Source organism: Nycticebus coucang, chromosome 3 (assembly GCF_027406575.1).
Source record: "Nycticebus coucang isolate mNycCou1 chromosome 3, mNycCou1.pri, whole genome shotgun sequence".
In the NCBI taxonomy this organism is placed as follows: Eukaryota; Metazoa; Chordata; class Mammalia; order Primates; family Lorisidae; genus Nycticebus; species Nycticebus coucang.
The window spans coordinates 70,731,933-70,758,008 of NC_069782.1; the positions used below are offsets into that span (position 1 = coordinate 70,731,933).

General features: G+C 52.8%; 2 protein-coding genes across 4 annotated transcripts in view; both read left to right on the forward strand.

Annotated features, from left to right (window-relative positions):
• SIN3B (SIN3 transcription regulator family member B) overlaps nt 1-17,547 on the forward strand; it is a 49,709-nt gene extending 32,162 nt beyond the window's left edge. For all 3 annotated transcript variants that reach the window (XM_053586183.1, XM_053586184.1, XM_053586186.1), the window contains 11 exons: nt 308-515; nt 1,543-1,659; nt 4,297-4,535; nt 5,217-5,400; nt 7,787-8,405; nt 8,878-9,047; nt 11,753-11,926; nt 12,209-12,301; nt 14,689-14,783; nt 15,321-15,528; nt 15,650-17,547. In XM_053586183.1, coding sequence (XP_053442158.1) covers nt 308-515; nt 1,543-1,659; nt 4,297-4,535; nt 5,217-5,400; nt 7,787-8,405; nt 8,878-9,047; nt 11,753-11,926; nt 12,209-12,301; nt 14,689-14,783; nt 15,321-15,528; nt 15,650-15,880 — 2,338 coding nt within the window. In that variant the 3' untranslated portion in view covers nt 15,881-17,547. The remainder of the gene's footprint in view (nt 1-307; nt 516-1,542; nt 1,660-4,296; nt 4,536-5,216; nt 5,401-7,786; nt 8,406-8,877; nt 9,048-11,752; nt 11,927-12,208; nt 12,302-14,688; nt 14,784-15,320; nt 15,529-15,649) is intronic.
• Nucleotides 17,548-18,026: 479 nt separating this feature from the next.
• F2RL3 (F2R like thrombin or trypsin receptor 3) lies at nt 18,027-26,010 on the forward strand. The gene is made up of 2 exons (XM_053586187.1): nt 18,027-23,284; nt 23,489-26,010. The coding sequence occupies exons 1-2, from the start codon at nt 23,176-23,178 to the stop codon at nt 24,553-24,555; spliced, it is 1,176 nt and encodes a 391-aa protein (XP_053442162.1). The 5' UTR covers nt 18,027-23,175; the 3' UTR covers nt 24,556-26,010.
• The last annotated feature ends 66 nt before the right edge of the window (nt 26,011-26,076 follow it).

Sequence of the window (26,076 nt, forward strand, 5' to 3'; positions counted from 1 at the left end):
CCCCAGCTTCTGCCTATTTAGGTTTCCTTTTCCAGTGTTTTTCAAGGACTTCCTGTGAGTGGTGGGGTCTTAGCCACAGGAAGGGGCCAGGGGCCTGATTGGTGATACAGGAGTAAGGGACAGATTCACTCACACACCTGGGGACTTACATGCAGCTAATGCTTGGTTCCGCCTCTTGGTCCCTCTGTGGTATTGAATTCTGACTTTCTTTAACCATCAGTGTCTACTTGAAACCATTCTGAAATCTCTAGCGCCCTCTCAGAAGGTCCTGTGGATGCCACCTTAACTTTTGTCTTTATCTTTGAAGGAAGTTTCCAGAACTCTTTGCACAGTTCAAGTCCTTCCTGGGAGTGAAAGAACTGTCCTTTGCACCACCCATGAGCGACAGATCCGGGGATGGAATAAGCCGGGAAATCGACTATGCATCTTGCAAGCGCATCGGATCCAGCTACCGGGCACTCCCCAAAACCTACCAGCAGCCCAAGTGCAGTGGGAGGACGGCCATCTGCAAGGAGGTAGTGCTCCCTACCGAACACTATTGCCCCTGTACTGTGGATCAAAGACCAAGTGCTCAGTCCCCCAAACTGTTGGATAATGGGTGGTTCTGGGATGTGGCCCAATAAAAGTCTTCCTGAACAGACACCAGTGTCATATCTGCTGGTATTTGTGGCAAAACATAGAGCACATGTTGACAGTGTGGAGTTTGGCATAGTCCTCTGTTATTAGACATAAGTTTATTGCTGCCATGATCTGTTCTGTCCCAGGCTCGCTGAACTCAGTATGTTTTTGTTTAGCTTGACCATTGGACCTTCTTCAGGGTTCATGGACAGATGATTACTGCATGTCCAGAATTTAAGAGTACCTGTTAAATTCTAAGACGTATTATAGGGGTCAGCAAACTATGGCCTGTGGGCCTTGGCCCATTGCCTGTGTTTATTGTCACATAGCCATAACCGGTCATTTACATATTGCCTGTGCTACCTTCTCACTAACTGCAAAGGCAGAGTTGAGCCAGTAAAGCCTAAGATACTTGTTAACCAGGCTCTTTACAGAGGAAGTTTGCCAACTGAAGTGCAGTTGGGCCTTAGTATCCACTGGTTTCATATGCGTGGATTCAATCCACCTTGGACTGAAAATATTTGGGAATAAAAAAAGAACGTAACAAAAATAATTCAAATGTTTAAAAAAACCTATACAGTATAGCTACTATTTACATTTGCATTGTAATAGGTACTATAAATAATCTAGAAGTGATTTAAAATATATGGGAGGTTGTCCATAGGTTGTGTGCAAATACTGAGCCATTTTGACGTCAGAGATTTGAATATCTAAGGATTTTAGTATCTGTGAAGGTCCTAGAACCATTTCTCTGCAGATACCGAAGTTATGTTTTCGCTTAAAAACTTAAAGTCAGTCTTGCCATTTGTGTGGTAAGGTCATGCCTGTAACATAATCAGGATGGCATGACATGTCTTCTACGCTGGAAAGCAGCGTGGACATTTTGGGCCTGCCACGCCATCATGGCATTTCCTCTTGATGCAGGTACTGAATGACACCTGGGTCTCCTTCCCCTCCTGGTCGGAAGACTCCACCTTCGTCAGCTCCAAGAAGACCCCCTATGAGGAGCAGCTACATCGCTGTGAGGACGAGCGTTTTGAGGTGTGTGTGCTGGTGCATCTGGGACTCCAAGTGGCCTCCCTAATCATGTGTCTGGCCCCCCTTCCTCATAGGCGGCAGCTGTGACTCAAAGGAGTAGGGCACCAGCCCCATATGCCGGAGGTGGCGGGTTCAAACCCAGCCCCTGCCAAAAACTGCAAAAAAATAAAATAAAATAAGGACACATTCTGATCGTCCTCCCTCTCACCTCCCAGGCACCTTTGGAGGAACAGGGATTCCAGCACTTTCCAGCAGGGGGCAGCTTCCAGAAATACACTAATTCTGGCTAGACTTTGCTATAGGGCTAGTTGTAGGATGGCTGTTTCTGTTTGTTTTTAAGTTTTAAAATTCAGTTTAATTACTTTTTTAATTGAACCTTTTTTACTGTTATTTGCATTTATTTTATGTTGCATCTATTCCCGTGTCATTTTGTTTCTTCAGTTTCTCCTGGGATATCTTTTTCTTTTTTTTTTTTTTGCAGTTTTTGGCTGGGGCTGGGTTTGAACCTGCCACCTCCAGTATATGGGGCCAGCACCCAACTCCTTGAGCCACAGTCACCGCCCTGGGATATCTTTTTCTTCTGTGCTGCCTCCTCTTCTGGTTTGGGAACATTTCGTTCCTTTTCAGTGAGGATCATCTCCATGTGGTAGGGGGAGCTCATCTATGGGTTAATGTGACCAGGAACTCTGTAAGACACATCTTAGGTGCCTTTTTCAGTTGGATATGCTCAATGACCAGAGAGTCTACATCTAAACCCTTAAGTGCAGCATTACTCTCTGCATTTTTAAGCATATCCAGCAAAAATTCAGCACTCTTTTTGGGCCACCAACTCTGTGTCCAGCTCTGCTATTTGGCGTGGGCACACCTACCAACTCCATTGTAACGGCAGAATCGTACACACCGTTTCTTTAAAGTGACATTCTTCAGATACTTGGTGGCTTTTCGTATGTGCACACCCTTGATGGCCTGGGCAGTTTCACGTGTGTTCTTAAAGTGAACATGAAGATTTGAGCCTCTTGACTTGCATGACTTTGTGGGGTTTTCTGGGTTGAGTGAATAGCGAACCATTTTCACAGATATCTCTAGCCACTTAGGGGAAGAGGCTGAATTTTTTTTTTTTTTTTTCTTGAGCGAGAGTCACACTGTGTTGTTTAGGCTAGGGTACCATGATGTCACCCTAGCTCACAGCAACCTCCAATTCCTGGGCTCAAGCAGTCCTCTTTCCTCAGCCTCCCAAGTAACTGTACAACAGGTGCCCATCACAACATCATCTAGTTTTCTTTTTTTTTTTTTTTTTTGTGGTTTTTTGGCCGGGGCTGGGTTTGAACCCGCCACCTCCGGCATATGGGACTGTCGCCCTACTCCTTGAGCCACAGGCGCAGCCCTAGTTTTCCTTTTAGTAGAGACACAGGGTCTCACTCTTGCTCAGGATGGTCTTAAACCCCTGGGCTCAAGCAGTCCACCCACCTCAGCCTCCCAGAGTGCTAGGGTTACAAGTGTCAGCCACCTGCTGGTAGTTGTGACGAAACATAGAGCACATGTTGAAAATGTGGAGTTTGGCGTGTTTAATTATGGCCTTAATTAAACTTTTTGTTGAGATCATCATAAAGTCACATGCAGTGTAAGAAATAACACAAAGAGATCCTGGGTCCGATCACACTTTTCCCAGGGGTAACACCCTGTGAAGGTCTTGGTACAGTGTCACTCCCTGGGGTATTGACACCACTGTAACCTGCTGAGCTCAATTAGATTCCCTAGTTTGACTTGGACTCATGTGTGTGCACGTACCAGTATGTGTGCGTGTGTATGTGGTGTGCGTGTGTATGTGATGTGCGTGCTGTGTATTCAGTTTTGTGCTGTCTTATTACCCGTGGAAGTTCATGCCTCCATCACCAGAGTTGTAGCTGGGCACAGTGCTTGTAATCCTAGCACTCTGGGAGACTGAGACAGGTGGATTTTTGAGCTCAAGAGTTTGAGACCAACCTGAGAAAAATTGAGACCCTATCTCTACTAAAAATAGAAAAACTAGCTGGGCATTGTGGTGGGCATCTGTAGTCTCAGCTACTCAGGAGGCTGGGGTAAGGGGATCTCTTGAACTCAGGAGTTTGAGGTTGCTGTGAGCTAGGCTGCTGCCAGGGCACTCTACCCAGGGCATTGGGGTGAGTCTCTGTCTAAAAAACAGATGGTCATTAGAGTTGAGATCCAGAGCAGCCCCAGCCCTGCTCAGGTCCCTCATACTGTCCTAACTTTAAGCCACATCACCCTCCCTCACACTCCTGCCTTATCCCTGACCCCTGAGAACCACTGGCCTCTTCCCCAGCACGTAACCTTTTGGGATTGACATTACTCCCAGCATGGTGGCCTTGTGCATTACTGCAGGGCTGTGTATACCATGTGTCCCATCCTTTGAATGCTTTGGAGGACAGTGGGGGCCCATATCCCTTTTCAGATGGCGCCATTGTTCTGGCTCCTGGGTGCTTCCTCTGTGGAGAGTGGCTGAGGGTCTTGGTTGGTGGTGCCATCATCCTTCAGAGCCAGCTATGCTCACCTGAGCCCTCGTTAGGGCTGCTGTTTTCAGACGTCTCTGGGGTCCCCTGAGACCTCAGCAGCTATCTGCTTCCTGCCTGTCTTCCAACACAGTTAGATGTTGTCCTGGAGACCAACCTGGCCACCATCCGGGTGTTGGAGAGCGTGCAGAAAAAGCTCTCTCGGATGGCACCAGAAGACCAAGAGAAGTTCCGACTTGATGACTCTTTGGGCGGCACATCGGAGGTGATTCAACGGCGTGCCATCCACCGAATCTATGGTGACAAGGCCCCAGAGATCATCGAGAGCCTCAAGAAGAACCCTGTCACCGCTGTCCCTGTCGTCCTGAAAAGGTGTCCTATGGTGTCCAGTCACTCCACCCACTCCACCCCCTAGCCTGCCACAGGGAACGAACCCCCACCACTTTCCCCCCGGCGCTCATTGTGCTGTTTGTCAACAGGTGCCATCTTGAGGAACATCCTCAGGGCCACAGGCTGGCTCACTGTGCATCCCAGTTCCCCTCTTGTCCTGAGAGGAGGAACACTGACCTTCTAGGACCTTCCATGGTGCACATAATCACAGTCACATCTAGACATGTCAGTAACTACTACAAAACACAAAGGGGAGCACTCTGCACCACAGCTTGCTTTTTATTTAGTAGTACATTTCAGACACCATCCCATACTAGTGAACAGGTGTTTACTGGATGGCTGCTTTCAGGCAGGCGCTGTGCTCAGCCCTGGGGTTACCGAGCTAAGCGAGGCAGGGCTTGGAGCAAGGGAGCGGGATGGTTGTGTCAGCAGCTACCTATCGTGGGTGCCAGGGAGGAGATGGAGAAATTGTGAAACCAGTCTCACTAGCTCTGTAAGTCCTCCCCACCTCTCTCCCTCCCTCTGTCTTTGACTAGGGACAGACAGGCTGGGGGCTGGCTGTCCACAGTTGAGTCCCAGAGGAAGACAGACTAGTCCTATGCAATCTGTTTTGAAAAGGGCCCCCTGGGTTGTCCTGGTGCTAAGCTCCTCTTGCCTCCTTAGGCTGAAGGCCAAGGAGGAAGAATGGCGGGAAGCCCAGCAGGGCTTCAACAAGATCTGGCGGGAGCAGTATGAGAAGGCATACCTCAAGTCCCTTGACCACCAGGCTGTGAACTTCAAGCAGAATGACACCAAGGCCCTGCGCTCCAAAAGCTTGCTCAACGAGATTGAAAGCGTCTATGATGAGGTGAAGTGCCCCTTGCCCTGAGGTCTGGGCAAGTTGGGGCAGGGTCCTGGTTCTCCCTGCCACCAGGGGAGGTTGCTGGGTCTCTGCTTCCATTTCCCCTGTAGTCAGGAAAAGTTGGTGGCATCACCCATGCAGGGCTATGTCAAGGTGAAAGGCCAGCCGTGACTATAGTTGTCCAGAAAAGGCTCCCTCCCTCCCTCCCACACTGGGCATTGATGGACTTTGGCTTAGCTGACTGGGTAGAAGCAGCCTTTGTTTCTTTATTGGTGACTGTCCCAGACACTTGTCAGCCCCTCAGAAGGAACATTTCATCTAGTCTCGCTCATAAGCCATACTGTGCAGTACCATCATAGTCTTGATTTTACCTTGGGGAAACCAAAGCACAAGAGGTTGCACTTGCCAAGGCCAGTCATAGGGACCAGAGTTCTGAACCAGATGCTGCAGTGAGCATCTGAGCCTGGGGCTTCCTGCCCTCTTGGCGGGTTCAGCCTGTTCAAGGCTCCCAGGGCCTGCATCAAAGAATTGAGGTGAGCTGGGCCCTGGGGTTTCACAGATTTGGGGCTTTTAACAAACGCTTATGGGGAGTTGCTTGCTAGAGCCTGAGGTGAGGAGCTTGGTGGGAGGTAATGGTCTCTGGACAAGGAAACAGCTGCTGCAGCAGAAGTCAGTGGGGGCCCGAGGAAGTGGCCAGGAGGGGAAGGGATGCTACACCCTGGCCAGTGCCCAGATCATGGATGGGGAGCGCACATTGTTGCCCTAGGTACCCTTCGGGGCGTGTAGCATCCCCACACTTTTGTGTCCCTTGTTCTTTACATAATTGTGCAGCAAACATGCATACCTCCTCTTACAGCTCGGAAATTGAAGGCATAGGAGCCAGGCTGCTGTACCAGACCTCCTGGCTTGCAGGTGGCACAGCTGGGCAGGCCAGTCTCTGTCCAGAGTTTGCATGACCGACCTCCTCCCTTCCCACTGCACTCACCCCTGCAGGGCCCTAGGCCTGTCCCATGAGCCATCTGGTTTCCTCACACTGGTCCTGGGTTGATCCCCAAGACCCAAGACCACCCCCAAAGGGTTTATGGCACATATATCTGCAAGACTGATGATGCAGCCTTGAAACCCACCAATGTTACTGCCAAGTTCCCGGGTCTCCTAGGGGGTGAGGATGCTGAGGGGGGTGGGGCGCAGCCAACCTGGTGGGTCTCTGCAGGTGCAGGCCTCAGTGCATGCAGAGGCAGACCCTCATTCCATCACGTGGTCTACAAAGCATGGTTCGTACCACCTACTCCACCATGCTCCAGAGAGAACTTTAGAAGAATTTTGAGGGTGTTTGTGCCATAAATGAGACACATGAGACTTAGGAAGTGATAAGGGGAATGCAGGTCACTGGAGAGCCAGGAGCTGCCTGTGGTCACCAACCTTGTAGACCTCTCTGGGGCCCAGTTCAGTGTGCCTGAGCCCTGCAGGCAAGGCAGAAAGGACACCTGGAAAAAATGTACATTTAATCAAGGAGTGTGGCCTGTGCTGAAAAGAGACATGAGTCGTCCACCCCAGAAAGCCGGCTAGGGGTGGCAGGGGCCCCTCTTCAGTTTTCATTCTGCAGGTGGCAGGGCCTGGGGTCTTAGGGTCTTGGGAATCACCCAGGCAGAGTTGTCAGGGTGACTGTTCCTGTTGGCTAAATCATTCTGGACCCATGATGAGAGGGTTGGAGGGGGCTGGTGAATGGAACCAGGTAGAGGAGGTCGGTGATGGTGACAGCAGGATATGGAGGGGCTGGTGGAGAATGGACAAGGCAGAAGGTGTGGGGGGTGTTAGTGATGGAGCAAGTGTGGAGGGCTGGATGCCAGGCTCTAGATGTGTGCAATCACAGGTCTTCTGGGGAGCCGCTGAGCATCTGAACTAAGGACACAGAGGCCCGCAGTCTGTCCTGAGCCTCCCTGGCCCCAAGGGAATGCTTGGTCTGGGCAGCTTCTGGTCAGTGGAATCAGAGGTGCTGGTATTGGTTTGGTAGTGGGAGCTTAGCCTTGTTGGTGGCATCCCTGGTGGAGAGCCACAGCGGGAGCCCTTCTGGGTGTGTTCTATGCCGGAGCTAGGCTAAGCCCCAAACCCAAGTGTGCCCCTCAGTACTCCCAGCTCTGCCATCTGAGGTCCTGTGGTGCCTTGGGGCTGCCTTCTGTTTTTGGAGGAGACTAGGAATGTGACCAAGGGATCAAAGCAAATGATCCTCCCCCCGTAGACTTCACCATTTCACCTTACAGTCGCCATTCGCCCCTCTCTGGGCAACACATGTCCACTTGCTCACAGCAATCTGTGGGCAGGCGTGGTGGGGGGTGGGGTCCCCTTGGGGCTGGGTCACCTCCCACCTAATGGTGATCCCATCCCCTTGCAGCACCAGGAGCAGCACTCGGAGGGCCGGAGTGCCCCCTCCAGTGAGCCACACCTAATCTTTGTGTATGAGGACCGGCAGATTCTAGAGGATGCAGCAGCCCTCATCAGCTACTATGTAAAGCGACAGCCGGCCATCCAGAAGGAGGACCAGGGTACCATCCACCAGCTGCTGCACCAGTTCGTGCCCAGCCTCTTCTTCTCCCAGCAGCTGGACCTGGGTGCATCTGAGGAGTCAGCCGATGAAGACCGGGACAGCCCCCAGGGGCAGGGCGCAGACCCTGGAGAGCGGAAAAAGCCAGTGCCTGGGCCACAGAGCAGCCCCCCAGAGGAGAAGGGGGCTTTTGGGGACATGCCGGCTGCTGAGCAGCCACCACCACCGCCACTGCCGCCACCCCACAAGCCCCTGGATGATGTCTATAGCCTCTTCTTTGCCAACAACAATTGGTACTTCTTCCTGCGGCTGCACCAGACCCTGTGCTCAAGGCTGCTGAAGATCTACCGCCAGGCGCAGAAGCAGCTCCTAGAGTATCGGACCGAGAAGGAGCGGGAGAAGCTGCTCTGTGAGGGCCGCAGGGAGAAGGGCAGTGACCCTGCCATGGAGCTGCGACTGAAGCAGCCCAGTAAGGCGCACATGGCTTCTGTAGGCGCCGGGTCAGAGCTCTTGATCCGAGACGTCCTGCTTTCTTTTCTGATTTTTCATTTCATAGTAATTATATAATTGTAAATGGGAAATTACCAGAGTAAGACAGGGGTCCCCAAATACCTCTTACCCAGTATGAGGGTAGGAGGTCACCTTACCGAGTGGCAGCAGCTTTCCTACATGTAGCAGCTATCCAGCCAGCCTTCCCCGGTCGTGTAAAGCCACCATGCCTAGCGGTGTGGCTGGTTGCCATTCCTTGGTCACAAGGCCAAGGCTCAGAGGGTAGCCACGCACACAAACATTCTGGCAATTCCAGATTTGTCCCGGGGTGGCCGGTGAGGGCCAATGTGGGTTTCTTGGGGTCCTGAGGTGCGGGGGCTTGGCTTGTGCATATTCTCACCCCACTAGGAGAAGAGTGAATGAAAGCCACACTGCTCCCATCGCCCCTCCAGGTGAGGTGGAGCTGGAAGAGTATTACCCGGCCTTCCTGGACATGGTACGCAGCCTGCTGGAGGGCAGCATCGACCCCACGCAGTATGAGGACACCCTGCGGGAGATGTTCACCATCCACGCCTACATCGGCTTCACCATGGACAAGCTGGTGCAGAACATTGCACGGCAGGTGAGCAGGGCGGGTCCCCTGTGTCCTTGGCAGGGCTTACCTGTCAGGATGCTGGAAATTGGCCCTTCTTGCACTCCTAGGCTGGAATGGGAGCTCCATGCTTAGCATAGCAAACCTTTCCCTTTTTTCTCTATTAAGCTATAATTCATATAATGTGAAATTTTTTGAAGTATGTAATTCCGTAGCATTTGTTATATTCACAGTGTCGTGTAGCCACCTCCTCTGTCTAGTTCCAGAACATTTTCATCACCCCAAAGGGAGATCCCATCCCCATGAGCTGTAGCTCTCTACTGCCCCTCCTCCAGCCTCTGGGAGCCACTGATGTGCTTCCTGTCTCTGAATTTGCCCCTTCTGGACATTTCCTATCACTGGAGTCATACACTGTGTGTGACCTTTGGTGTCTGGCTTTTTTCACTAACCGTCCTGTTTTTCATCCCCCTTGCATGGATTAGTGCTTCATTCCTTTCTATGGCTGGGTAATATTCTGTTGCACAAATAGGCTACATTTTGTGTATCCATTCATTCATTTGCAGATTGTGAATAGTGCAGCTGTGAACATTTATGTCCAAGTTTTTGAGTCCCTATTGACAAACCTTTCTTCAGGTTGACATTGACAACATGTAAAAAACCTGAACCCACTTCTCCTGTGGAAGGGGAATGGGGTGGGGATCAGAAAATTGACCCTAGCTGAATGTCAACAAGAGGAAACCAGTCACATAAAATATGAACAGCGAAAGCCCTAGGTGAGCCAGGTGTGGTCCCAGGACATGGGTGCTGCTTGGTTTCTGCTGAAATTGTTTGCTCATCGCAAGTTTTGTTTTCTGGTTACGAAGTAAGGTTGTTTATCATAAAGCAGGAAAAAACAATAATGCCATTATTCTCCCTTCCAGATGCAATCACGAGAAATGTTTTGGAAAAGACATTTCTTTCCAGATTTGAAAGACTGTTTACTGAAGTTAATACAGATGTGCATTAAAGTGCCCAAATTCAAAGTGGGCAGTGTGGTGGGTTTTCAAAAACAGAACCTCCCTGCCACACCACCCTGTCTTCCCTCCCAACCACCCCCCCATCTATGGGCACCCACTACCCTGATTCCTGTACTAAAGTAGCTTCCCTGGTTTTGAGCCATGTATAAACAGAAGTACACAGTGTCTGGCTGTATCCCAGAACTGTCTTTCTGTGAGATTGTGTGTTTCAATGCACACGCCTGCCAAGGATTCCTGGGAATGAACTACAGTTTGTTCACTGGCCTTCTGAGGCCAGACATGGATGGTACCCCATGCAGTGAGTCTCCTGCTGGATGTCTGTGCGTGTATGTGCCTCTGCCCCTGGGGTGAGTTGCAGGCAGATGTGTCTAACCCCAGAGGAGGCATCCAGTTTCGTGGTTCACTCCCACCAACAGCAGGCAAGGCCACTCTCTCCTTACCTGTGGTCTTCTTTTCTTCTGGGGATTAGAGGAATCTCATTGGGGCTCCAGTTACATTTCCTGATGGCTCATGTGGTTGAGGCCTTGTCATCCCTTTGTGGTCCTTGGGACACCGTAGCCTATAGAAAACTGTCTGTTCTATTGAGACTGCCCTGTTGCCACTGATGGCTGGGAGCCCTGTGTCTTTGGCCACAAAGACATATCAAAACCCACCCCTGCATCTTGATATCTTCACTTTCCTTCTATGTGCCAGGAATGGTTCCCTCCCCCACAGTGTGCACTCCACCCCCCAGGTGATGGAGAAACTGGCACAGGGCAAATTGGAAAGGATTCTCAGGGGGCTGCACAGGGGTTGGGGGCTGAGCATTATGCCGTATCTCCCTAAATATCTCCTCTAGAAATTGTTCAAAAGAAAAACAAAGAAAAGGAGCTGTTTAGCTCATGCTACAGTCAGGGCCTCAAACTGCCTTGCTGTGGCTCTACCAAACCCCTGGGCCAGGTACTCACCTAGGGCCCATCCTCCCTGACGTTTGTAATCAGCCTTGTTTTTGTTGTTTTTCTTTTGTTTGTTTGTTTGTTTTTGAGACAGAGTCTCACTTTGTCACCCTTGGTAGAGTGCCGTGGTGTCATAACTCATAGCAACCTCAAACACTTGGGCTCAAGTGATTCTCTTGCCTCAGCCTCCTGTGTAGCTGGGACTACAGGCATCTGCCACAGCGCCTGACTATTTTTTAGAGATGGAATCTTGCACTTGCTCAGGCTAATCTCTGAGCTCAGGCAATCCAACCACCTCGGCCTCCCAGAGTGCTGGGATTACGGGCATGATCTACTGTGTCTGGCCTGTAACCTGCCTTGTTGAAGTTGTGTCTGACACTTTACCTCACTATTTCTTAAAAATCAGCATTTCTGGGTTTTAGCAATAGCAACTGGTATTTATTGTGTACCTGCCATGTGCCAGGCACTGTTTTTGACCTGGGTGTGTCTTCCAGGTCTTTTCCATACAGTTCTTATACCCAGATGGGGTTTGTAAGACTGGTCCTGACTGGCTTGGTCTGGCCCAGTCTAATTTGGTCTGTTCTCATCTGATCTGGTTTGATCTAGTCTGTACATGGCTCTGAGATCAACCCAGGTAAACTGTTGTGATCCTGGCCTTCATCCCCACGTCACGGGCTCTCCGTCCTACCGAGTTCCAGGCCTTTGCTGACTTCCCTTTGGATGAGTAGGGGCTCCAGCAGAAGAGGGTGGGTGCTGGGCATCCACTGCTCTCCCTCTCCTCCAGCTGCATCACCTCGTGAGTGATGACATCTGCCTGAAGGTAGTGGAGCTCTACCTGAATGAGAAGAAGCGGGGGGCTGCTGGCGGGAACCTTTCCTCTCGCTGCGTCCGTGCTGCCAGGGAGACCAGCTACCAGTGGAAGGCTGAGCGGTGCATGGCCGACGAGAACTGCTTCAAGGTGAGAGGCTAGCTGCACTTGGATACATGCTGAGCCGTGGGAACAAGTGCAGGCAGTCTGAGGAAGCACCCCAGCCATAGCAGGAGAGAGCCAGCCACTCACACCCCACTCTGGAGTCAGGCCTGGGCTGCAGAGGCCTCTGGCTCAGCTGCTGGAGGGCCTTAGTCCTGCAGGGAAGCATTAGGGCCTCAGGGAATTGGGGTCCTAGTGCCCTTGCACTCTTGTCCTGTGAGTGGCCAGGCTCTTCCAGTTTAGGTTGCTTGTGTCCCCTGTCCCCTACAGGTGATGTTTCTCCAGCGCAAAGGGCAGGTGATCATGACCATTGAGCTCCTGGACACCGAGGAGGCCCAAACAGAGGACCCTGTGGAAGTCCAGGTGATGTCATAAACACACCATGGGGTGGCGGAGGGCAACCGAGGGCAGCAGCATAGGCTCCTATCCAGAGGGCCCTCCACCTGCTAGCCAGGCACAGAACACAGCATCTACTCTGAGAAACCTCACTTTGGGTTGAATTCTCTCCTTTGGGAGCCCAGCAGGGTGGGGAGTTGTCTCTCTCCCTGCCCCTGTACTTGATCTCCAAAGAGCAGATGACCCCTTAGGAGCCAGCAGGTGTATCTAGGATAGTGAAGTGAGAGCCAGGCTTCCTCGTTGCCTGCCCTGGCCCCCGACTCCTGCCCCAAGGTGTCCCCAGGGCTTGTGCCCCCCTGCACTCCCCGTATCTGTTGTTGCCAGCTTAGCATTCCAGTTCCCGATCACCAATTGATGACCCATACTCCAAGCCATACATTCCACATGGACAGATGTTTCCCCACTCGCCTCCCCCACCCTGGTGACAGACTTGTGCAAGTCCCCAGAGCAGTCACAGAGGCAGCTGGGGGGTCTTTGCCCAGCCCTCATCATCCCCCTCTTTCTCTCTTTCCATGGCTCCTGCTTGCCTTGGCCTCTCATGTAACCTGCCAGAAGGTCTCACCTGTGTGCATGTCACTCATTTCCTGGGGCTGCCATAGCAGATGATCACAAACATGGCTTGAAACAACAGGAATTGATTCTCTCATGGTTCTGGAGGCCAGAAGTCCAGAGTCAAGGTGTTGACTCTTATAGGCTCTCGTCCTTTTTTCCTACCTTTTCTAGCTTCTGATGACTCCAGACATTCCTTGTCCATATCTGCATCACTCCAGTCTCTGCCTCTCTGTCCATGTGGGCTCACTGTGTATTTCTGTAATTCTTTTCTTGTAAGAACACTAGTCATTGGATTTAGAGCTCACCCTACTCCATGATGGTCTCATTTTAACTAATTATATCTGTAAAGACTTTATTTTTTTAATAAGGTTACATTCATAGGTACTAGAGGTTAGGATTTGAATATGCATGTCTTTTTGGGGATGTTGTTTACCCCACTATAGTGACTAACTTGTCTCAAATGGCCTGGGACATTGCAGGTGTTGCCACCAAAATTCCTGTGTGCAGAGAACCACTTCAAAGCAGGAGGGTGGGTCTCCCTACATGTAGCTGCCTTAAAACCTTTCTTGGAGCCCAACTGTCTGTAAACAAAAAAGTACACCAAAAATATAATTGCTGGGGCCAGGCTCTCATCTGTAATTCCAACACTTTGGGAAACTGAAGGAGAAGAATCAGTAAAGACTAGGAGTTTGAAAACAGCCTGAGCAACATAGCGAGATCTCTGTCTCTACCCCTCCTCCCTCCCAAAATTACCCAGGTGTGATGGCACCCCCATAGTCCCAGGTACTAAGAAGCCGGAGGAGGGAGGATCACTCAAGCCCAAGAATTGGAGACTGCAGTGAGCTATGATTGTACCACTGCATTCCAGCCTGGGTAACAGAACAAGACTCTGTGTCTAAGAAACAAGAAAGAAAACTCTTTTTGCTGCTGCTGCCGCCTTTTTGTCCTTAACTGAAGCAGCTAAAATCTATAAAGCAGGGTCTAGAATACCATGTCTGCCTAATAGCTTTCTGGAGAAACTGAAAGGTGCCCTTGTGTCCACAGTGCTGGGGTAGGGGTGCAGGGCCAGCAGGCCCCAAACTGTCTTCAAGAGCTAGGGCTCCCTTGGTACCTACTCCGCAGGGGGACTCCTGTCACAGCACCTATCCACCCTCACCTGTGGGCTCTTGGGCCACAGGACTCCCCACCAGGAAACTTTTTCAAAGGCAAAGGAGTGCAGTGCCTGCATACTTGGCACCTTCTGGGAGTTTCCAGGAAACATGTTTTTTAATAATTAAGTTTGATTCTGGAGGAAATGCTGGCTTCTACAGGGTGATGTATAGATGGAAGGTCACTTGGACACAGCAGGCTGTGCCCACCCTATACCAGGGGTCCCCTTCCAGCCCCACCTGTCAGTCACTCCAACTCATACCAGTTGTCTACCTGTTGTTCGTCTCCTGGTTCTTTCTTTGTGTCCTCCCTTGGCCTGGTCTCTGTGTGTGAGGAGCTCCCTCCCACTCAGTCCCCCTTCGGGAAGTTACCACTTGAGGAGCACAGAGGGGTCACCATGCAGCCTGGTTTGTCTGTAGCACGACCTGACTCTGATGTCCTGCTGTTCCCGGTCCTTTATTAAAAGCTGTATATAGTCTGGGAGTTGTGAGGGGGTTTCCATCACAGGTCAGAGTCCTCAATAGCTGCTATTCTTTTGACACTTGGGGCTGGAATGAACCCTCCCACCCCCACCCCAAGCCCAGGGTCCAGGGTAAAAGGAGCCTATGGCACCAATGCAGGGTCACCACAAGCTGTGTTCTCCCTGTCCCCAGCACCTGGCCCGGTACGTGGAGCAATATGTGGGGACTGAGGGCACATCCAGTTCACCCACTGAGGGCTTCCTCCTGAAACCTGTGTTCCTGCAGAGGTGAGAGACCCCAAGGCTGATGCTCACTCATTTCCTCCCTATGGGCCCAGGAGCCCCACACTGTCCTCCTGGAGGCTGGATAATGGTGTGTTATCCCTCTGGGAGCACTTCCTGAGCACCTGCTTTGTGCTAAGGTGTGGCCCTGCCCACCTAAGGCTTGAGGTCTAGAGGGAGCAGAGCAGTAACCCCAGGGCAGTGAGAGGTATGATCTGAGGGGATAGTCCCAGGCTGAGACCCCACCATGAGTCACTGGGTAGAGGGTGAATGCCCAGCCCTGGGCAGAAGCTGCCAGAGCTGCCAGGGTCAGGTCAAGGATGGGTAGGAGCAGTCAGGCCAGGTGGGGACAGCAGCTCTGAGATCAGTGTGGGTTCTTGGCTACTCTTTGCATCCCAGTGGTGTGTCCCAGGTGGCGTCTCTCTCAGTTGCTTCAGTTCACACTCCCCTCCACCCCGGAGGTGACACATCTTCCACTATTTCTGGGCCACGAGGGTTTCCAGCTCTGCAAACCCAAGTCCCTTGGGCCTCACTTCCTCCCAGGAACCTCAAGAAGTTCCGCCGCCGGTGGCAGAGTGAGCAGGCCCGGGCCCTGCGCGGGGAGGCCCGGAGCTCCTGGAAGCGGTTGGTGGGGGTGGAGAGTGCATGTGATGTGGACTGCCGCTTCAAGCTCAGCACACACAAGATGGTGTTCATCGTCAACTCTGAGGACTACATGTACCGCCGTGGCACCCTCTGCCGTGCCAAGCAGGTGCCAACCTTCCTGCCATGGACCTCCCAATGCCCCCCCACCCCACCCCCGCCGCCACCTTGCATCCTGGGGCTCTGAGGGTGCTTGACTGCCCTGACAATATCTGCTCCCCTTCCTACAGGTACAACCGCTGGTGCTGCTCCGCCACCACCAGCACTTTGAAGAGTGGCATAGCCGCTGGCTGGAAGACAACGTGACAGTGGAAGCAGCTGGCCTGGTGCAGGACTGGCTGATGGGTGAAGAGGACGAGGACATGGTGCCCTGCAAGACGCTCTGTGAGACAGTGCACGTTCACGGTCTGCCCGTGACCCGCTATCGCGTGCAGTACAGCCGCCGCCCAGCCTCACCCTGACCTACCCACACCTCAGAGGGCACCCACCTGCCCTGGCTTGAGTCCCGTTGAATGTGTTTTCATGAATGACCTGAGGAGGATGTCTCCTGGCCCTGCTGCTGTGGGACAGCACTCCAGAGCAGTGCCCCCTCAGTGCCTCAGCTTCTCGTGGCCCTGTCGAGTGCGAAACCTGAGCCCCTGCCTCCTGGGGGTCAGCCCCCACTACAGGGGCTAGGTGAACGCGCCGGCCAAGGAACAAGCAATATTTGTGCACCTGCCTTGGCCCCTCTGTCACGTGCCAAATCCCCAGCAGGCAGGCGGCACTACTGGTCCTGTGTTCATAGGTGTCCTAGAAAAGTTGAAGGTGAAGAGCCTGTCAAGATGCCCTTGGGAGGGAGGGGTCGGCATCTGAGAGACCCTGAGGAGGAAGGAGTCAGGTTCTGGGTGGACCTGAGCAAGTCCTTCAGGAACATTCTGAGAGCTGTCAGAAATGTCAGCTAAGGTTTCAGCCATCAGTGTGGCCCAGCTGATGCTCAAGAGGCCCTCAGTGACTTCAAAAGCAAGATGAGCCCTTTTCAGCCACCCCGTCAGGGTCCCACTTTGAAGTGAAGGCCTAAAGCAGGCAGGAGATGCCTTTGGAGTCTGCCCTTTGGATAAAAGAGATGCCAAACCCTATGTTCATCCAGTAGCTAAAGTCTAGGCCATGGGAGGAGGGTTCTGCTTGACCCATGTTCCTGCCCAGCTTGTATGGCTCCTGCCATAGGGCCCAAAGGCTCAGTCGTGTACCCAGGTGGATGTCCGAGAGAGAGAGATACGCACAGACACACACATTTATTCCTTCATGCTCATAGTATAACTTCTGCAGCAGCCAGGTCCCGGGCTCTTTGGGTGTGAGATCTCTCTTTGTGGAACTCTGAGTGCCACCCTGACACCCTATTCCTGCAGCTGCCCCCAGGGAGCCAGGTGTCTTCCCTGCCATCCCAGGACCCACATAGGCCAGCACAGCATCTCTGGATTGTTTTGTCCATTTGTGAGGGGCTAAGGCGACTGTCCCATAGAGGCTTTCTATGCCAAGAACTCTAACCAATTGGGACTGGAGCTGTCCAAATCCCTCCCATGGTGACAACCCCAGCTGGGCCCTGCACGTCTGTAGCCAGCAGCTGCCTCTGCCCAGCCACAACCCTCATCTTCCTGCTGTAGAGTTGTGCCAAATGCAGGGTTCCAGGAGATAGAAATATGTTTCTAGAGGTTTCCTGTGGAACTGGAGGCTCCGGATGCTTCCTAGCTCCAGGCCTGGGAGGTTCCAAGGTTGACCTGCCTGCTTGGGATCTCCCGGCGTCTCCTCGTGTATGACACACACACTGTGTGTGCATCCTTGTTTCCTAAGAAGGGACTCTGTGTCACCAGGATTCCTGAACCAGACCTTGGCTGAGCCTGTGGCCCCTCCTGTGCCTGCGCTATCCCTGGTGGAGCCTCCCAGGCCTGGGGTAAGGCTGGAGACCCTTGCTGAGCCCCTCCCCTCGTCACCCCTGCCCCTGCCCCGCATGCTTCTAGAGAGCATCTCTTCTGTTTTTGAGGAATTTCTGTTCTGGGCCTTGCCCTTTTCCTTTGCAGCTGTTTTGAATGTAGTTTTCCTTTTCTATTTATTTGCACATTAAAATTAAAAAGTAAATATTGATGTAAAGCCCTGAGGTTCTCTTGGTCCCTTCTGTGAAAATTCCACCAACTTCTTACCACCAGGTTGGTGGGCTGGACCTGCATAGTGCTGGGCCTACCTGGCTCATGGACAGTCCCAAACTCTGCCTGAGGGTCCCTTGAGCCCTCCCTGCTCAGCAGGTCCCCTCCACTGGGGGCTCTTCATCCTACACCCCACCCCTGTCTTGGCACAACATGGAAGTGGTTTCTAGAATATTTTTGCCCAACTCAGTTTTCAAATTAAGTAGAAATTAGCAGCATCTCCTCTGCCCTAATGTGTGTACAACACCTGATTTAAAAAATGAGATGTTTGCTCTATTTTCTCTGTGCCTGGCCTGTGTGTCCAGGCTTGTACTGATAGACCTACACTAGGCAGCCCCAGAAAACCACCCTCTGTGCTCCTTGGTGCCCCCCAGCTGCCCCGTACCTCCTGGTTTTCACTGCGTATCTCCTCATCTCTAGGCCTGAAACCCGCCCCCTACACCCCCACACCTGCTCCCAGGTAACAGGCCCACACAGCTCTACTTCTGGCCTGCAGCCCTGGGGAGTTCCACAGCAGGACTGGCTGGCCCTCCCTGAGTAGCTGTGTGCACCCAGTCCGACCACACCCCCACCAGAGGATCACGGCCCCTGGGGGGGTTTCTTCTGCCTGGAACCCATGTCATGGGTGCCTAGAATCCCCTCTCGGCCCCCAGATTGGCCTTCCTCAGGAAGGGCACTGGTCACAGGAGTCCCCTACCCTCAAGTGGGTGGGATTCATGGCCTTGATGAGATGACAATGTGAGAGTGGAGAGTTCATTACTCACTGGCTCTGAGGACATCCTCACCTTGCTGTGGAGGGGAACACACCAGAGAATAGCAGGTAGCCTCCAGGAGCCAAGAGCAGGACCTTGGAGCTACCACCGCTAAGGCCTAAATTCTGCCAACAGCCAGGTGACCTCAGAAAAGCACCCTGAGCTTCAGGTAAGGGTGCACAGCCCAGACAACACCTCAATGGCAGCCTCATGTGACCTGGAGCAGAGGACCCAGGCTGCCAAGCCTAGACCCCTGACCCCTGGAAATGTGAAGTCACGAAAGTGTGTTGCTCTAAGCCACATCACACAGTGATGGAAGGATTAACATTATTTATTTTTATTTAGTTTTTTTTGAGACAGAGTCTCACTATGTCGCCCTCAGAAGAGTGCCATGGCAACCTCCAACTCTTGGACTTAAGAATTCTCTTGCCTCAGCCTCCCAAGTAGCTGGGACTCTAGGCGCCTGCCACAACATCCAGTTGTTTTTTTGTTTGTTTGTTTTTGGTTGTAGTTGTCGTTGTTTGGCAGGCCTGGGCTGGGTTCGAACCCACCAGCTCCAGTGTATGTGGCTGGTCACCTAGCCACTGAGCTACAGGCGCCGAGCCAGACATCAGCATCATTAAACCAGCCATGTGACCTGCACCACCCCTTCTACCTCAAATATGACAAGGTGGTTGAAGAGTGTGATGCTTTCAGAGAAAGCAGGGACATTTCAGGTGAGAGACTCCGTAAACATTTATTCTGTTGCTAGTGAGGTGTTTGTCTCATTGTCTATTTGCAACATACAACCAGCATTTTATAAGCTGATGGCATCACTGAGAATGAGACTGATTGCTCTAAAAAGCAAACTGGATACCATCCACAAATTGTGCTTTTGTATTCACCCAAAGGAGGTGAAAGCTGGTGTGCACACAAAACCTGCACAAGGAGAGTAATTATAGCAACTTTATCTATCACTGCCCAATTGAGAGCAACCAAGATGTCCTTCCCAGGTGAATAGATAGATAAACCATGTTCTGTCCAGACAATGAACTATTTGCCGTTAAAAAGAAATGCACAATTGAGCCACGAGAAGATGCAGAGGAACCAGGAATATATTACTAACTGAAAGAAGCCCACCTGAAAAGGCTGTGTGGAGACTGTGGTTCCAAGTCTGACGTTCTGAAAAGGCAAAACTCTGAGACAGTGAAAAGATCAGAGGTGGCCAGGGGCTTGGAGGGAGGAAGGAATGAGTAGGTGGAACACAAGGGATGTTTAGGGCACTGACACTATAATGGTGGACACATATATTATGCATTTGTCCAAATCTATAGAAAGTACAGCATGAGAAGTGACCCCTAATGTCAGTTAGGGGCTCTGGGTGATAAAGACATGGTGTAGGTTCATCATTGGAAACAAATCCACCACTGGGGGCTATGCATGTGTGGGGACAGGGGTATATGAGAACACTGTACCTTCTGCTCAATTTTGCTATGAGCTTAAAATACTCTGAAAAGTAAGGCCGGTCATGGTGGCTCACTCCTGTAATCCTAGCACTCTAGGACATTGAGGTTGACGGATCCCTTGAGCTCAAGAGTTCAAGACTAGCCTGAGCAAGAGTGAGACCCCATCTCAAGGAAAAGATTGCTTGAGCCCAAGAGATTGAAGTTGCTGTGAGCTATGACGCCGTGGCACTCTACCCAGGGTGACAGAGTGAGATTTTGTCTCAAACAAGAAAACTACTCTAAAAAATAAATTTTTATGATTCTAGCGCTTGGGAGGCCAAGGTGAGTGGATTACCTGAGCTCAGAGCAAGACCTCATCTCTAAAAAATAGCTGGACATTGTGGCAGGCGCCTATAATCCCAGCTACTCAGGAGGCTGAGGCAAGAGAATCACTTGAGCCCAAGAGTTTGAGGTTGCTGTGAGCATTCTACTGAGGGCAACAAAGTGAGACCCTGTCTCAAAAAAATAAATAAAAATAAAAAATAAATTTTAAAAACATTTACTCCCAGTCAGCCTCAGAATGCTGTGGTGGGGTCAGGCTAGGTGGGCGGCTGTAGGGATAGATGTGCAGGCCAAGGTCTTGGTCAGTAGCCTTCCCCATCTGGGCTTCCCTTTTCTCCCAGGGCCTTTGGGATCCAGGCAGATGAGGATGTATAGCCCAGTTTCCCACTCTGCCCGGCCCTGAGGTTTTCCAGCTCCTTTTGAACAGAGTTTGGGCACTTGGTACAGTTGAACAAATGGACTCTGATTTGGGGCCCAGACAGGAATAATAGGAAATCAAAGTTGGGCTGGCTGGACCCCAAACACAGCCATCAGTGTGACCTTGGGTGTAACCAGTGGCACCTGGTGAGACAGGATCAAGACAGGATCTTCTCTGGCCAGTCAGGTGGATTAAAGTTCCTGTCCATAGGGTGAGGCCCAGCCTGGGAATGACGTGTGGTGGCACCACATTTGTGGGTGCCTGTGTGATGTCTAACTTGGCCACTGACCCTGATCTTTCAATGGACACCCTGAGGAGAGAGGAAGGCCAGGTAGGGACCACACTCAAGGGCTTCCAGAGGGTCCTGAAGGGTAAAAGGGTGAAGAAACTCAGGATAAGCCACCAACCCATGTCTGTTTGCCAGTTTCCCCCCATTAAAAATTATTTGAATTGTAGTAAAACACACATAGCAAAACTTACATCACAACCATATTTCATGGTGTAGTTTAGCGGTGATGTGTATAATCCCAGTGTTGTCCAACAGTTACCACCATTCATCTCCAGAAGTTTCTCCTCTTCCCAGACACTCTGTCCCCATTAAACACTAACTCCCCATCCTTCTCCCCACCCCCTAGCACCCACTGTTCTTCTCTCTGTCTGTGAATGTGGCAACGCCAAGGACCTCACACAGTGGAATCACATAGTATTTATCTTTCCGTGACTTGTTCATTTCACAGACTGTCCTCAAGGTTCATCCACCTTGTAGCATGTGTCAGAATCTCTTTCCTTTTTAAGCCTAATAGTAGTCTGCCTTTTTTTAAAAACTGAGTTTTTATGGAAAGAAACATGCAGAAAGAAAATTCCAGCAGTACAAAGGAGCACATGGAGACAGCAGACACCCTGAGTTCCTCTCCCCGAAAGCAGTTGTAAAGCGTCCTCTGGGAGGTGGCTGGGCACAGCCTGTGTCCAATTGGAATGGTGTCATTGTCACCCACAGCCCTGGTATTTTGCTTGCCATGTCTGGGATTCCCCACCTACCCCGATTTGGCACAATTGTTCCCAGAGTGGCCATGGCTGGGCAATCCCCCACTCTGGTTGTCTTCCTGTGCGTGTGTGTCTGGCAGAAATTCCCAGACTTGAGGCTACAGGCGTTTGCGTCACAACTTTGATGCATAATCACCAAATGACCCTGCCCTGGCATCCCTGAGTTGCCAGTGTTCCCAGCTTCCCCAGCCTGATTTCCTAATCTGCTCACCCAGAAGGGAGCAGGGAGGTCCAGGCCTGGTTTTCCCTTGTGCTAAGGGTGTCCCTGGCCACCAGATTTCATAAACATAGGCGTGAAGCTGAATTTGTCTTTGGTAGTTGTGGAAACTGCTCAGAAACGGAGACGAAGCCTCTGGCTGAGTGCCCTGCCTGGGCCAGAGTGCTCTGGGCCTGGGTTTCCCGTCCCTGTGCTGGGGGCTGACTCTCGCTAGGACTCTGCTCAGTCACTTCCTGGCTGGTGCCTGAGTCCTGAGTGTGTAACACTAAGATTAGGGCTTGAAGAGGCAGGAAATGGCCGCATTGGACCCCTCCTCCATTCCTGGTTTATTTTATCTTCCCCACAACCTTCTGCCCTCCTCCTGGCTTCCAGACTCCCACCCCTGCCCCAGTATGGGGCTCCCCAGGGCATGACATGTTCTGTGTGCTGGGGAGCAAAAGGGCACCCACCCCTCCGAGCCTCAGTTTCTTCATTTGCACAGTGGGTATCCCCACAGAGCAGCCAGGAGCAGGAAGGTGCAGGGGCTGAAAGAGAGATGGTCGCCTCCCTTGGTGGCCACCCATGGCCCCTCCTGGGCTCCAGGCTGAGAGTGGGCCAGGACAGGAGCAGAGGGGCTTTAAGACCAGGATAGGCACCTCCCAGGGGCCACCAGCATGGTCCCCTGGGACCCCTGGGGTAGCACACTATTAGCATCAGGGACAGGGTGAACACGGAGAGCTGTCCTCAGCAGACCCCAGATTCGCAAGGTTCCTCCACCTCTGCACCTCACTTTGCTCCTGCCCAGGGGGTGGTGCAAGGGCAGTTTTGGGGTGAGATGGTAGTGAGATGGAGTAGCCCTGCCTAGGACCCGAGGTATGTTAGGGGCTACCATTGACCTGCTCTGACCTGTGACCCACATAGGCAGGGCTCTTATCCTGCTCATCAGAGACAGGAAGTAGAGGTGGCTTCAGGAAGGGCTAAGAGTTCCCCTTGGCCAGAGGCAGAGGGGATACCTGGACGGCGAGGCTGTCCCCAGAATAGGAGCTGCATACGTGAACCGCCAGAGGAAGTGGCCACTTGGGCCACAGATGCTTCCTGGCCTGGACAAGGACTAGGGGTGGGGCCTAAAGCCTGGGACCCCCCTTTGCCTTGCTGGCCCAGCACTTAGGCCCTTGGGAAAGCGCTTCAGGGTGACAAAGTGACTTGGAGGGGCCTGGCCGCTTCAGCCAACATTCTGGGCCTCTCACAGGCAGCTGGGAGGTTCAAGGGGACAAAGGCTGTGCTTCCCTGGTTTATCTCGCTAGACACAGTCTGCTCCTCCGCCCAGGATCCGGAATCCGGGGATGAGGGTCTGGTGAGGCAGGAAGCCCAAGGCCACAGCCCAGAGCAGCCGGAGGACAGCCATGTGGAGTTACCTGCTACTGTGGTCCTTGGTGTTGGCAGTCACCTTGGTGGGCAGCACCCAGACCCCCAGCATCTATGACGAGGGCGGGAGCACTGGAGGAGGTGATGGTGAGTGAGTGACCCTGGCTTTGGGGAGCAGAGAGCAGGGACATACATCAGAGCCAGGGAGGGGGAACGAACCAGGGAACTTGGGAACTTTCATCCTAGCCGAGTCCACATCCCAGCTCTGACCCTTCAGTGTCATATCCACCTCCATCCCCCTTCTCTCCCACCTCTGGAGCAGGCCTGACTGAGGCACCCTCTCTCCCCCAGACGGCTCACTGGGGCCCTGGGCCAGGCCCACGGAAGCGATGCCCCTGCTCCCACCCAACCCCCGCAGCTTACCAGGTCAGGTCTTCACCAACGACAGTGACACTCTGGAGCTCCCGGACAGTTCGCGGGCACTGCTGCTGGGCTGGGTGCCCACAAGGCTGGTGCCCACACTCTACGGGCTGGTCCTGGTGGTGGGGCTGCCCACGAATGGCCTGGCACTGTGGGTGCTGGCCACGCAGATGCCGAGGCTGCCCTCCACCGTGCTGCTTATGAACCTGGCGGCTGCTGACCTCCTGTTGGCCCTGGCACTGCCCCCACGGGTCGCCTACCACCTGCAGGGCCAGCGCTGGCCCTTTGGTGAGACAGCCTGCCGCCTGGACACGGTCGCACTCTACGGCCACATGTACTGCTCTGTGCTGTTGCTGGCGGCCATCAGCCTAGACCGCTACCTGGCCCTGGTTCACCCACTACGGGCCCGTGCCCTGCGTGGTGGGCGTCTGTCTGTTGGGCTCTGTGCAGCTGCCTGGCTCATGGCAGCTGCCCTGGCACTGCCCCTGGTCCTTCAGCGGCAGACCTTCCGGCTGTCACGCTCTGACCGTGTGATCTGCCATGATGCACTGCCCCTGGCTGCCCAGGCCTCCCACTGGCGGCCAGCCTTCACCTGCCTGGCGCTGCTGGGCTGCTTCCTGCCTCTGCTGGCCATGCTGCTGTGTTACGGGGCCACCCTCCACGCGCTGAGCACGGCTGGCCAGCGCTATGGCCATGCACTCAGGCTGACAGCACTAGTGCTGGCTTCGGCCTTGGCCTTCTTCATGCCCAGCAACCTGCTGCTGCTGCTGCACTACTCGAACCCCAGCCCAGATGCCTGGGGTGACCTCTATGGCGCCTACATGCCCAGCCTGGCACTCAGCACCCTCAACAGCTGTGTGGACCCGATCATCTACTACTATGTGTCAGCGGAGTTCAGGGACAAGGTGTGGGCGGGGCTCTGCAGGCAGAAGCCAGTGGGTACTGTGGCCTCCAAGCCCTCCAGGGAGGGGGGCACCCACTCCTCATCACTCCTTTAACTGCCCTTCTGGCTGGGAGCGGGGACTCACACCTATAATCTCAGTGCTCTGGGAGGCCAAGGCAGAAGAATCCCTTGAGGCTTGAGGTTAGATGATCCCTTGATGTCAGACACTTGAGGCCAGCCTGAGTAAGAGTGAGAACCTGTCTCTACTAAAAGAGTGGAAAAAAATTAGCTGGGCATTGTGGCAGACTGCTGTAGTCCCAGCTACTTAGGAGGCTGAGGCAGGAGGATCATTTAAACCTAAGAGTTTGAGGTTGATGTGAGCTATGAGGAGGCCATTGCATTCTAGCCTGGGCAACAGAGTGAGACCCTATCTCAAAAAAAAAAAAAAAAAGCCCTCTGAAGGAGTGGGAAGGGGACAGAGGTTGAACTGGGTTGAATATGGTCCCCTCTCCCCATCATTAACATCCTTCCAGGAATCAGAGAATGGGATCTTATTTGGAAATAGGGTGATCACAACTGTAATTAGTTAAAATTAAGTCACACTGGAGTATGGTGGGCCCTAAATCCCATCTGAGTGGTGCCCCCTAAGAGGAGAGGACACAGAAACACAGGGAGGCAGGGACACAGGGGAAGATGGCCATGTGACGATGGAGGCAGACATCAGAGTAATATAGACAGAAGCCAGAGGACAACAAGGGTCACTGGCAGCTCCCTGAACCCAGGGGGAGGCCTGGGCCAGATTCTCCCTCAGAGCTTCCACAAAATACCAGCCCTGCCAACACCTTGACCTTGGACTTCTGGCCTCGAGCTGAGACAATAAATTTCTGTTGTTTGAAGTTACCCGGTGTTTGGGGCTTTGTTACCCTAGGAATCCAAAACAAGAGAAATGCATGTTCTGGGGCAGCCAGCTCTTCAGTTCGGCTCCCTGGACTTGACTGATGTGCAGGTGATGAGGTGGACATGTCTGTGGATCCTGTGCAGGGTCCTGCCCTGCCCAGGATGAAGCTCAGTGACACCACCGCTGCCACACCCAGTGCCTGATGCTGGAGCTCTATAGACCCAGAGCCTGGTTGGCCTGATAGGCCATTGTTGTCCCCAGAAGCCCAAGTTCTGGCTTTGGGACGTCTCTCGAGCAATCAGAACGCCCCCTCCATACATACTCTGTTCCCCCAAACCCATCAGTAGTACAACTCAGCCTCCTGCCGGCCCCCTAGCTACAGGCCACCATCATTCTCTCCCTTAACCCATGGCCTGATTTCTCTTTTCACTTTATGTCAACGTCACTGTGGACAAGGCGGGACAAGAGGGTGGACAGTGCATGCTGTAGGCGCTGCAGGCTGCTCTGAGCTGTGCTGAGGCACCAGAGGCCATGCCTGTGCCTGCTGAGGACACAGAAGGACAAGCTGTAGCCTCCAGCACACCTTTCCCCCAGTTGCCTCCACACTAGCAAGCATCATGGGGCAGAGTCAGAAGCCACTGGGACCTAAACTGTGGGGAGCATTGCTGGGCTCTCTGATGGACCCATGTCTCTGGTCAGCCCAGCTATTGGGTGTCCAGGACACACACATACATGCAT